Source organism: Poeciliopsis prolifica, unplaced genomic scaffold, assembly GCF_027474105.1.
Source record: "Poeciliopsis prolifica strain line A6 unplaced genomic scaffold, Auburn_PproV2 SCAFFOLD004, whole genome shotgun sequence".
NCBI lineage: Eukaryota > Metazoa > Chordata > Actinopteri > Cyprinodontiformes > Poeciliidae > Poeciliopsis > Poeciliopsis prolifica.
In genome coordinates, this window is record NW_026562379.1 from 17,266,302 (window position 1) to 17,279,815 (window position 13,514).

General features: G+C 40.9%; 1 protein-coding gene across 1 annotated transcript in view; it reads left to right on the top strand.

The window, feature by feature from the left end:
• The window catches only part of prx (periaxin), a 31,251-nt gene extending 17,944 nt beyond the window's left edge, over nucleotides 1-13,307 (top strand). Inside the window, exons 9-10 of the mRNA XM_055028108.1 lie at nucleotides 76-11,132; nucleotides 11,321-13,307. Of these exons, the coding sequence (XP_054884083.1) occupies nucleotides 76-11,132; nucleotides 11,321-11,592 (11,329 nt within the window). The 3' untranslated portion in view covers nucleotides 11,593-13,307. The remainder of the gene's footprint in view (nucleotides 1-75; nucleotides 11,133-11,320) is intronic.
• The last annotated feature ends 207 nt before the right edge of the window (nucleotides 13,308-13,514 follow it).

Below are 13,514 nucleotides of genomic sequence, written 5' to 3' on the forward strand. Positions count from 1 at the left end.
AAATACTGTTGTGGTTGGATGTTAAATTCATATCCGGGTTTCTGCTTACAGTTTGGACTGTGGGTGTGTTTTCAGGTTCCCCCATATGAAAGCGAAGGGACGCAGTGGTGCGGGAGGAAAACTGGAACTTGAGGGACATGAGCGTGTCCCTTCGTCTGAAATACCTGGAGCTAACGTGAAAGCCAAAGGAAAGGGACATAAGTTTGGGATCGTATTTCCCAAGACGAAACACGCAAAGTCGGGTTCTTCCACAGGAAACGTGGAGCTCAGGCCTCCAGAGATGAGCGTCCAGCCGCCGTCCATGGAGGCCGGTTTGTCTGGCAAAAAAGACAAAAACGTGGAGAAGAGAGGCTCAAAGTTTAGCCCCCCAGATGTGGAGTTTGCCCTCCCCTCAGGAAAAGCTGAGGCATCTGTGCCCAGCGTGACGGGACGCGCGGAAATCAAGGCTCCTAAAGTAGACGTCAGAGGAGAAGCTGATGTCGGCAAAGAAGATGCAAAACTCAGAATACCAAAGTTGAAACTACCCAAAATCAGACTCTCACGCCACTCGGACTGGCACAAGATTGACGGTGAAACCAAGGTGAAAGCGGAGGGAATGAAAGTACCTCATGCTGACATCACAACTCCAACAGCTGAAATTAGAGGTGATGGAGAATTTATTGTTCCTAAAGTGGAGGTCACCAAACCAAAAATTAAAGGAGACGTATCAGGAAAAGCTGCCTCAGTTCAAATGCCCTCAGTTGATATTTCTTTGCCAAAGGTAAAGGGAAAGTCTGGCACAAGTTATTCAGTCCAAGGGGTTGAAGGAGCAGGGAAGTCAGAGATCAACGTGCCTGCTATCAATATCTCTGCACCCGATGTTGGCCTGGACTTTGATTCAGGTCAGAGAATTCCCGATGAAGTGGAAGGAACTGTGAAAGGGCCCAAAATCTCTCTGCCAAAGGTTGACGTCTCCTTACCAAAGATGGAAGCTCCTGGTGTCAATATTAAAGGGCCAGGAGGTGGAGGAAAGTTCAACCCACCTTCTGTTGATGTCTCTTTTCCAAAGATGAAATCAGACAGCGCGGATGTGGACATGGACTATTACGTTGGTGGTGACGGAAAGTTCAGACTACCTGATTTTGACGTGACTCTTCCTAAAATGAATTCACCAGATGGAGAAGGAGACGTGGAAGTGGGATTCAAATTGCCCAAAGTAGATTTAGCTCTCCCAAAAAGCAACGCAGGAGAAGCTGACAGGGAAGGAAAGGGAAAATTTCAGCTGCCATCTGTTGATGTCTCGCTGCCTAACCTGAAGGCAGGCAAGGTGGAAGTTGGCACTGAAGGCCAAAAAGTGAAAGGTGGCAAATTTGAAATGCCTGGTATTTCATTGCCTAAAGGAGAAATAAAAGGAGACATCAAACTCCCAAAAATGGCAACAGCTGGGGCTGAGGTTGACGTTGAAACATCAGCAGATGTTTCTGTACCTAAACCCAGGGGTGAGATTGAAGGAAAAGTCGAGGGAGGCAAGTTCAGCATGCCTTCTGTAAACATTTCTCTCCCTAAAATGAAACTTCCTGAAGGAAATGTGAAACTAGAAGCTCCTGATCTTCCACAGATCGACCTCTCTCTTCCGACATCAAGGGAACCAGGCAGTGTGGATCTGGAGGGAAAAGGCGGGGCCAAATTTAATATGCCAACATTTGACATCTCATTGCCTAAGGGAAAAACTGAAGACAGAGAACTAGATGTTAAAGAACCTGCCATCAAAGGAGGAGCAAAATTCAACATGCCATCTCTTGACATTTCGCTCCCTACAATAAAACCACCTGAAGGGGGAACTGACATCCCCATGGAAGGTCCTGAATTTCACATCAAATCACCTACAGCTAATGTCAATTTGAAAGGAACCGGGATCAAAGAAGAAAAAATGAATTTGCCTGCAAAAGATATTTCTCTTCCAAAAGAAAAAGTAGAGGGGAAGATAACTGTTGAAGGAAAAGGAGGGAAGTTAAAGATGCCTTCACTTGATGTGTCCCTTCCTAAAGTGAAGATGCCCGAGGAAAACATTGAAATTGGAGGAAAGACTGTTGACATCTCACTTCCAAAAGGAAAATTAGATGTGGACATAGGAACCAAAACTAAAGGAGGGCGATTTCATTTACCCTCAGTTTCCCTACCTAAAATAAAATCAAAACGAGGTGAAATCAACATCGCAGGGCCAGAAATAATAAGTGGAGAAGTAAAAGCACCAACTATTGACATCTCCCCACCACAAGGAGCATTGGAAGCTGACATTGATTTTGATGATCAAGGTAAAATGGCTGGATTCAATGTGCCATCTGTAGACATTGACTTACCCACTGTTAAATTTCCAGAAGGATATGTAAACTTTCAAGGTCCAAAAGTCAAGGGTGACAAATTTGAAATGCCCAGAATTGATTTCTCATTGCCTAGAGGGAAAAAACATGGAAACATTGATATTGACATCCACTCTGGAGTAGATGGAAACTTTGAAATACTTTCTGATGATACGAAACTTCCTAAAGGAAAAGGCAAATTTGGTGTAAATATTAAAGGACCGGAGGAAAAAGCAGGAAAACTCACAATGCCCAAATTTAAAGTTTCAGCTCCAAAATTGAACATACCAGAGGGAGATGTCAAAGTGCAAGGACCAGACATTAAAGGAAAGATTGAAATGCCAGCTGTTGCTATTTCACCTCCAGAAGCAACAATAGAAAGAGATCTTGACATTGACGGTCATGGAGCTAAAGGAGCCAAATTTCACATGCCTTCGTTGAACATTAACCTTCCAAAGATAAAATCTGGGGAAGTTGGTATTGATGTTAAAGGGCTTAAAGGTGAAGGAAAAACACTTGATGTGCCATCAATGGATATTTCAGCACCTAAAATAAAATCTCCAGAGGTAGACGTCAACCTCCAGGGTCCAGATGTTGACATTTCATTTCCAAAACCGAAAGCTGATTTTGAGATTGATGTTAAAGACGCTGAAATAAAAGGAGGAAAGACAAAAATGCCAACATTTGACATTTCAATGCCAAAGGTAAACTTTCCTGAAGGTGAAGTCAAAGTAAAGGGTCCTGACTTCAAGGGCAAAAAGATTGAGATGCCAGACATTGATATTTCGCTGCCTAAAGGAAAATCAGATGTAGAAACTGATGGGCACGGCTGGAAAGGCGGGAAGTTTCACATACCCTCAGTTGATTTTTCTCTACCAAAGATAAAAGCTAAAGGACCAAACGTCAATATAGAAGGGCCTGAACTTAAACAAAGAGACATCAACATGCCTGACATTGACATTTCTCTTCCAAAAGGAAAAGCTGATATCGACCTCAATATTGAAAGTACTGAAGGAAAAGGAGGGAAATTCAAAATACCCAAATTTGATATTTCCCTTCCAAAGACAAACCTTCCAGAGGGCCATGTTGATATTTCTCTACCAAAAGTAAAAGGAGAAGTTGATATTGATGGTCACATGGACAAAGAGGCCAGGTTTCAGCTGCCTTCTCTTGATGTTTCTCTCCCTAAAATAAAAGCAAAAGGAGCTGACATTGACATGGAATGTCCAGAACCAAAAGGCGACATCACTCTACCAAAAGGCAAAGTAGAGGGTGATCTCAGCCTCAAAGGCCCTGATGTAAAAGGAGGATTTAACTTGCCAACTGTGGACATCTCATTTCCCAAAGAAAAAATTGACTTTGATGTTCAAAGTTCAGAGATAAAAGGTGGAAAGTTTAAAATGCCTACATTTGATGTCTCCTTGCCCAAAGTAAGTCTTCCAGAGGGTGATATCAGAATGAAAGACCCAAATATCAAAGGAGAGAAGCTTGAGATGCCACACCTTGATATATCACTCCCAAAAGGAAAAGCAGAAGGGGAAATTGAAGCCGAAGGACATGCTAGTAAAGGCAGCAAATTCCAAATGCCCTCTGTTGACATTTCTCTTCCTAAAATAAAAGGTAAAGGACCAGAGCTGAGTGGTGAAGTTCAAGGTGGAAAGGTAAATTTGCCTTCGGTGGATGTTTCTGCACCTAAACTGAAGTCTCCTGAATTAAATGTTGGTCTTCAGGGTCCGGATGTCAATGTTGCTATTTCACCATCATCATTTAAAGTGGATGGTGATGTTAACACTGAAGGAATGGACATAAAAGGAGGAAAGTTCAAGATGCCAAAATTTGACGTTTCTTTACCAAAGATTACGCTTCCAAAGGTTGATTCCAACATTGAAGGTCCAGAGATTAAAGGAAAAACAAAAATGACAGCTGGTGATATTTCACTTCCAAAAGCTAAGGGACCAGAGATCAATTTTGAGGGTCCTGAAATTGAAGGTGGGAAGATAAATTTACCATCTCTTGATATTTCACTTCCCAAAACACAGTGTCCTGCTATAGATGCTAGTCTCAAGGCCCCTGATGTTAAGGGAGGAAAAATCAAAATACCTGCAGTTAATGTCTCCCTCCCTAAAGGAAAGGTTGATGGTGACTTTGATGTTGAGGGCCCTGAGATGAAGGGTGGGAAGTTTAAATTACCAAAATTTGATATCTCCTTACCAAAGGTTACTCTCCCAAAGACTGATGTCAGTGTTGAAGGCCCAGACATAAAAGGAGAAATGGAAGTACCATCTGCTGATATTTCACTGCCCAAACCAAAAACAGACGTAGAAGTTGACGTAGGCAGTGGTAAAAGCAAGTTTCACTTGCCCTCGGTTGATATCGCGTTTCCTACAATCAAAGGAAGGGAAGCCAATGTTGATATTCAAGGACCTAAAATCAAGGGTGATGTATCACTCCCTACAATCAAGTCTTCAGACATAGATATTGCCATCAAAGGCCCTGACATTGAAGGAGGAAAGGTTGATCTACCAAATGTGGATGTTTCACTTCCCAAAGGTAAAATAGAAGGTAAGGTCAAGGCAGAAGGAACTGAAGTGAAAGGAGGAAAGTTTAAGATTCCAAAATTTGATGTTTCTCTTCCAAATATTTCCGTCCCAAAGGTTGACATCAATGTTGAAGGAGCAGATATGCAAGGGAAAATTGAGAAGCCGACCACTGATATTTCATTACCAAAAGCAGATGTAGATGTAAATGTTGAAAGTGGTAAAGGGGGCAAATTTCATATGCCCACAGTGGATTTCTCTCTCCCCCGGTTCAAAGCAAAGGGAGCTGACATTGAGATTGAAAAACCTGACATTAAGGGTGAGTTGTCTCTGCCTAAGGTGAAGTGTCCAGAAGTAGATATCAGTCTTAGAGGCCCAGAAGCTGAAGTAGGAAAGATAGTTCAACCAACCCCAGACATCTCATGGCCCAAAGGGAAACTTGAAGGTGGCAGAGAAGTTGAGGGCCCTGAGATGAAGGTGTGTAAATTTCCTAAAATGCCAAAAATGGACATGTGTTTACCAGAGGTTGATCTTTCTGAGGGTAATTTGAAGATAAAAGGCCCAGAGTTCAAAACAGGAAAAATTGAGTTGCCAGACATTGATTTGTCACTTCCCAAAGGAAAAGGAAAAGGAAAAGGAGAGATTGCAACTGAAGGACATGCTGGAAAGGGAGGCAAATTTCACATGCCAAATATTGACATCTCTATTCCTAAAATGAAAACCAAAGGAACTGAGATAAATGTTGATGGTCCAGAATTTAAGGGTGGAAAATTCAACATACCTGAAGCTAACATTTCACTTCCAAAAGAAAATATTGATGTTGACCCCAGCGTTGGAGGTCCGGAATTAAAAGGGGGAAAAGTAAATCTGCCCAAAGTTGATATTTCTCTTCCAAAATTTAGTCTACCAGAGGGTGCTGTCAAAGTCAAAGGACCTGATGTCAAGGGAAAACATGAAATCTCAGCTGCTGATATCTCAACTTCAACAGGAAAAGTTGAGGGGGATATAGATATTCAGGGACAAAGTGACAAAAAAGGCAAGTTTCAACTGCCCTCAATAGATATCTCTCTTCCTAAAATAAAAACAAAAGGAATTGATATGGATATTGGAGTACCCAAACCCAAAGGTGACATATCACTTCAAGGTGGACAATTTGAAGGTGATTTAAATGTTGAAGGACCTAAAGTTAAAGGTAGTAAACTTAAAATGCCCACATTTGATGTCTCGTTGCCCAAAGTCAAACTTCCAGAAGGTGAGCTGAAAATGAAAGGTCCTGAAATGAAGGGAGGAAATATTGGCATGCCAGATGTTGACATATCACTCCCAGGGGGTAAAGCAGGAGGAGAAATTGAAACTGGATTGCTTTCCAACAAAGAAGACAAGTTTCACATGCCTTCAATTGACATTACTCTTCCTAAAATAAAAGCTAAGGGACCTAATGTAAATGTAGACGGTCCTGAAATTGAAGGAGGAAAAATCAAAATGCCTGGCATTGATGTTTCCCTCCCTAAAGGAAAGACTGATATTGACCTTAATGTCGAGCCCCCTGAGATGACTGGAGGGAAGTTTAAATTACCGAAATTTGATATTTCTTTACCGAAGGTTATTCTCCCCAAGGCTGATGCCAGTGGTGAAGGGCCAGACATAAAAGGAGAAATTGAAGTACCAGCTGCTGATATTTCACTTCCAAAAGCAAAGACAGATGTAGAAATGAATGTCAATACAGGTACAAGCAGCAAGTTTCACATTCCCTCGGTTGATCTGTCGCTTCCTAAAATCAAAGGAAAGGGAGAAGTTGATATTCAAGGGCCTAAAATCAAGGGTGATTTATCGTTTCCTAAAATCAAATCTCCAAAAGTAGATGTCGACCTCAAAAGCCCAGAGGTTGAAGGAGGAAAAATTAACTTACCAGTTGTTGATATTTCACTCCCCAAAGGAAAAGTTGATGGTGACTATGAGTTTGAGGGTGTTGAAGGTAAGAGGGGGAAGTTTAAAATGCCAAAAATTGATGTGTCTTTACCGAAGGTGAGCCTTCCTGAAGGAAATGTTAAAATTAAAGGCCCGGACATCAAGGCAGGAAACATTGAGATGCCAGACATTGATTTATCTCTTCCAAAAGCAAAGGTTGATGGGGAAATTGACACTGATGGTTATGGTAAGAAAGGAGGCAAGTTTCATATACCTTCTGTGCATCTTCCTGACATGAAAGCAAAGGAACCGCAAGCCAACATAAAAGGTCCTGAAATCGATGTTGATATCAAGGGTGCAGATGTAAAAGGAGGAACTGGTGGAAAGTTCCACATGCCAACTCTTGACATAAATATGCCCAAGTTTGATCTGGACCTAAGCCTTCCATCTGGGTCAAAGGATAAAGGCCTTAAAGTCAACATCAGTGGATCTGATGTATCTGGAGATTTGGAGATGTCGGGTCTGAAAGGTGATCTCAAACCAGCCCAATTGAAGGTTAAGACTGAAGCTGTAGAAGGTCCAGGTGCATCACTGAAACTTCCCTCAGTCAAGCTACCAACAGTTGACATCTCAGCTCCAAAAGTGGATCTAGACTTTGGCCTTAAAAAACCTAAAGGTGATGATGTTGAAGTTGAACTTTTGAAAGCAGAGGGAGGAAGACCTTCTTCTGGTGGTAGCTTTGATTTGCCTGATGTCTCCCTCAAAGTGCCTAGTTTCACTTTCCCCCGGTTTGGTGTAAAGTCAAAGAGTGGTGATTTGGAGGCATCCGGACTCAAGGGAGATATTTCCCTCCATCCGCCAAATGTCGAAGGAGAGATGAGGGCACCATCAGTGGAATTTGATGGAGATGGAAAAGTCAAAATAAAGAAAACAAAAATAAAAATACCATCATTTGGAATATCTAAAAAAGATTCAGATGTATCAGTGTCTTGTCCCGATGCTGATGTTAAGCTGAAAAAAGGAAAAGCGGACCTTCCTAACCTGGATTTCAGGACTGAGAGCCCAGACAAGGCAAAACATAAAGTAAAGTTTCCAAAGTTCAAAATGTCATCTCCAAAGATTCAACTTCCAGAAGGAGAGGTTGATGCTAAAGGGGAAGCTGAAGTGGATAGAAAGAGTGGCTTTCATGCACCTGATGTCACTCTCAAGTTACCAAAGTTCTCAATCCCAGGATTTGGCTCCAAGGAAAAAGATTTAGGTAAACTAAGTGGTGAACTTCAAGCCCAGGGCAAAGTGAAAATGCCTTCCGTTGAGCTGTCACTCCCAGAAGCTAAAACACCAGAGATGGAGGTTCTTCTCCCTAAAACAGAAGTTGATGTTTCAGAAGCAGATATTAAAGGTTACGAAGGAAATCTTAAAATTCCCAAAATGCCTAAGAATGATGTTTCTATTCCCAAAGTAGACTTTGATGTGTCTCTCCCAAAAGGTCAATCCCAAGAGATTGAAGGACCAAAAATGGAACTTAAAGGTGACGGAAAATTCAAAATGCCTCAAGTAACAATGCCAACATTAGATGTGAGTCTTCCTAAAGGAAAATCTAAAGATCTCAATATAGCTAAAGCTGAAATAGAGGGTGATGGAGGGAAGTTTAAAATGCCTTATGTCAAAATGCCCACTGTTGATATAACTGTACCAAAGGCTGATATTTCACTGCTAAAAGCAAAATTGGAAGCCCCTGAAATTGAAATGGAGGGGACTACAGAGCAAAAGTTTAAAATGCCCGGGGTTGACATCTCTCTTCCAAAGGGTAAACTCCAAGGGAATAAGGCACCTGAAATGGATGGAGAAAGAGGCAAAATCAAAATGCCTCACATAAAGATGCCACATGTTGATATCTCTCTCCCCAAGGGAAAAATTGAAGGTGCAGATGTGGAAATCAAAGGAGAAGGGGGAAAATTCAAGATGCCACAAATCAGCATGCCGTCTGTTGATGTTTCACTCTCTAAAGGAAAAGTTGAAGGTCCAAATGTTCAGATAGAGGGCACGTCTGAAGACAAAATCAAATTACCTCAATATAAAATGCCAAATGTTGAGGTTTCTCTGCCTGAGGGACAGATTGAAGGTCCCGATGTAGAGCTCAAAGGAGAAAAGGGAATGTTTAAGATGCCACAGATTGGTATGCCATCTGTTGAAATAGCCCTTCCCAAAGGAAAGGCTGAAGGGTTAGACATTGATGGAGGAGCAAAATTCAAAATGCCATACGTAAAATTGCCTTCAGTTGACACATCTGTATCTAAAGAAAAAACTGCTGACCCAGATGCTGGAATTACAGGAAATTTGGGTGAAAAATTTAGAGTGCCTCATGTAAAAATGCCAAATATGGACTTCTCAGTCAACAAAGGAAAAGATGGTCCAGATGTGGAAATTGAGGGTGAAGGTAGAAAGCTTAACATGCCACACTTTAGTATGCCTTCAGTTGATATATCATTACCCAAAGGAAGAATTGAGAGTCCTGATATTGAGATAGGAGGTACAGAGGGCAAAATAAAAATACCTCACCTGAAACAGCCAAATGTTGACATCTCTTTACCCAAAGGTAATGCTGCTAAATTTGAAGGAACAGAGTTAAAAGTAGAGGGAAGCCTACCAGAAGTACCCTCTGGAGACATTTCTTTGCCAAAAGATAAAATTGCAGGCCCCAATGCTGGCATTAAGAGTGAAGGAGGAAAATTCAAGTTGCCAAAAGTTGATATATCTCTTCCCAAAGTAAAACCTTCCATGGAAGATCCAGAGATGGACATAAAGAAAGAAGGACAACTCAAGAAGCCAAAAACAAGTACTGACAAATCTAGTGGGAAAACTGAGGTAGAAAGTGGAACTATCAAACTATCCCATATAAAGATGCCTAAAGTTGATATTTCCCTTCCTAAAGGTAAAGGCAGTACTATGGAGATGGAAGTTACAGGTTCAGATGCCAAACTTGCAAAGGGGAAAGTATCAATGCCAAAGGATAAAATACCCAAACCTGAGCCTGGGTTACAAGTGGTAACACCAGATCTAAAGGGCGATTTAAATATTGAGGGAGAGAGCAAAGGTTTAAAGATGAAAATGCCAACAATAGATATTGTAGGTCCAAAAGAAGATGTAGAACTGAACATAGGATTTCAAAAAGAGGGTGTTAAGATCGACAAGAAAAAAGTTGTATTACCAGACCTAGATCTAAACACATCAGGAGCCAACGGGAAAGTTAAGAAGGGCAAAAAATTTAAGATCGGGGTGCCAAAAATGAAAGGTGTTGAAGATGTAACAGCAAAAGTAAAACACAGTGGAGATGTTGATGTCAAAAACAATGGCCATGCAACTGATAAATGTCAAGTTAACATCACAGCACCGGAGGTGACGTTACCAAGCATTGGTCTCCAAACAGGCTCAGGTACCAAAGGAGGCCCATCATCTTCCGGTAAAGAAGTCAAAGTACCTAGAATACCTGATATAGAGTTTGATATTGGTACATCACAAGATGAAGATGATGACAAAACAGAGATGGAGAAGAAAGTCAAGATCCCCAAATTTGGGGTCCCATTACCCTCCATCTCTTCTCCTGAAGGAAGGATGGATGTCCATGGACCAGAAATCCGGTATGAGGGTCCTAAAATGCCCAAAGTAAAGAAAGCTGTTTTTGTTTTGGTGAATCCAAATGAAACAGAGCAGGCATCTGCAAGCCTTACGCCCCCAAACAAGAAGACAGTAGCTGAAACTGAGATAGAAGATGTCAAAGTGAAGATCCCCAAAATCAAAAAGAAGTCAAGCTTTGGGAAGTCTAAAGATAAATCATCTGAAAGAGAAGCAGAGGAAGAGGAAAAGTCAAAGGGAGCAAAGATTAAAATGCCCAAAGTTTCATTTTCATCAGGCAAATCAGGGTCTGCTGATGTCACAAAGGGAGACAGTTCAAGTCTCAACGGAGAAAAAGCTGAAGCTCATCACAAGGATAATAAAGGGACATTCGGGGGCAAAATCAAACTTCCAAAGGTGGAGTTTACTAGTCCGTACAGCAAGATGGCATCAGGGGATAAAATGGGAAAGGACTCCTCATCAGAAGTAAAAGTTGACCTCCAAGGGGTTGAAACTCCAGACAAAATGGCCTTAAAGGAAGTGGTGTCATCTCATGCCCGAACAGAGATGTTGGACAGGGACAGTTCAGAGTCTCCACTGGGTTTTGGTGCAGAGTTCACATCAACAAAGGTTCAGATGTGGAGCGAGGTGGAGAGCAGAAGCAAAGAGGGAGAGGAAAAGGAATCTACCTCCTGGTTCAAGGTCCCTAAGTTCACTCTGAAGCCCCATTCCACAGGTAGGAACAGACCCACCAGCAATGATCATTTGTAGTATCTATAGGATGTTCCTCAACCATTAACATCTCTCTTCCTGATTTGTTTTCTCTTACTGAAGACAAAGTTTCCTTTCAGTCCTGATTTCTTCACTTACCCTCCGCACTCTTCCTCTTTTCCTCTTGCGCCTGTCCCTGTTTCCTGACCCCAGGCTTCCTCCAGATAACCCCAGAGGGTTCCCCTCAGGCCCAGCGCAGGGGCGAGCTGGGAGGGGAGGTGGACGTCTCCGGTTCCTTCTGTCTCCACACCTCGGGACTCGACTTCGCCAGCCAGCAAATGTCCGAAGAGCACCAAGTCTCTTCCACAGAGGAGGGAACCGTCACAACAGTCACCAAGACGACGAGAATCACCAGACACCTGGTTGCCACTGAGACTCGGACCGGCGAATCCTCAGTAACTACTCACCAAGCATCAGACTTTTAACTACTGAGAATGCTGTATTGATATCTTAAATAACTTTTGGTTTTCATTGTTTTTGTGTTTTTTAGACTGATGAGGTTGCAGTGTTATTTTAATGAGGGGCAAAATTAAAGTTTATGTTTTATATTTTATCAGGTTAGGCATGATGAAATACAAGGTCTTTTTATCAACCAGCGTTACTATCAGTATTGCAACTAAAGAGTAATATATACTAGTTTTATTGTTTTCTTTTGACTATTTTTGTTGTTCATTTAGTTTTGTTAGGTTTGTCCTAATTATTTGTCCAGTTTTGATAAACAGTAATCATCAAATATTTATTTTTATTTATTCAAAGTGTGAATATCTTTACGCTCACCAGCAGAATCGATGTAGTTCCAACAAGTCCGAGCTGCGCCACTGATCCGCCATCTTGGTAGGCAAGTCCAGCACAAAGCACAGGTGAACCACGGCTTCAAGACCAACAGAACGAGAGCAGATTACTCGAATAACTGTTTTAATGTTCTTATATTTTTATAAGTTAGAAAGGAATCTAGTTCTAAGCTTGTGGCTTGTTTATTGTTGTCATAGCAACTGTCATGACAGTTAGATACATTACCTACCAAGATGGCCGTCAGCTACAAAGTTCCTGGAAGCAAAGTCACATGAGAACTGTACATCGTCGCAGTTTTGTTTTCAAGAAACTTAAAATCATTTATACTGATCAATCAAAAAAACATACTGGATAGATTTATGTAAATATCTCTATATTATAGCGTTTTGTTTTTTTTAAGCGTTGTCCCTTCAAAGCAAAATGTAATTATTTTCATATTCACCAGAGTTTAATTTTTTTTTTTTTATCTGATGATCTCATTTGTTGGTGTTGCAGGAAAAGTGTGAGGTTATAAAGATGATAGGCTGTTATTTTCTACGTAAGACTTGTACTGAAGGCCTTTCGTTGGTGCTACGTCCCAGAGTTTACTGCTGTGTGTACGCAGGATGCTCTGTGACCTCTGACCTTACAGAGGCGGATTCTCTCAAACATGTAGGCCAACATGCTGCTAGCCTGTTTATATTTTCACTTTGCATCGCCTGGAAATTATTCAACAGTCTCACGATGGAGATTTTATTTTTGCAAAAATGTAAAAATGAGACAATGGGAATCTAAGGGATTTAATTTAACATTTTAAACACAAAAATAATTGTAAATTTTAAATGATTACACATTTTTTTGGCTGCTACAATGAAACTAATTAAGGAGTGGCAAGCTTTAATTTTCTCAGAAGCCCAAGTGTAGCATAATGTGATTTGTGTTGTTACTGCTACATAATAATATAAGAAGTGCCTTTAACTATTACCTCTATAAAACTGTCTGCCAGTAAATCAATATTTTCACCATTTTCATTTCTAAATTGAGGAAATGCAGGTTAAAATCTGAGAAAGGGATTTTCAAAATGTCAGCTGCAAAATATTGAAAGCATCTGAGAGCAAATTTGTGCTTTTGATTGTTTAGTTTTCCTTTGGTAACTGAAAGGAAGCAACGTCTAGCAGGTGAAAAATGTTTTTTAAAAAGCAAAGTAAAGTCAAGATAACGTTGCGTGGGCTCCACTGTATGTACAGATGTTTTTACCTTTTTGGATGAATGAGGTGATCACATTTTTTTTTGGATTTTAGGATTTTCAGAACTAAGTGTTGTGCCAGAGCTGCATTGGAAAGACGACAATAAAATACTATTTGCTCTTTTTGTTGTTGTTTTTTTTGTTGCCATCTTCCTGGTGAACAATTACTGTCAAGGTAGCAAAGCTAAGATTCAGGGGAAGAAACATTTAAGTTTCCATTAAAACAGATTTTATTTCATCTGAAAATTCAGAAATGTCACAACTCTTAGGTTTAGCCAAAAACCAATTTAGATATCTGGGATGTAATTAGTGAAGCTGATTTTATCTTAA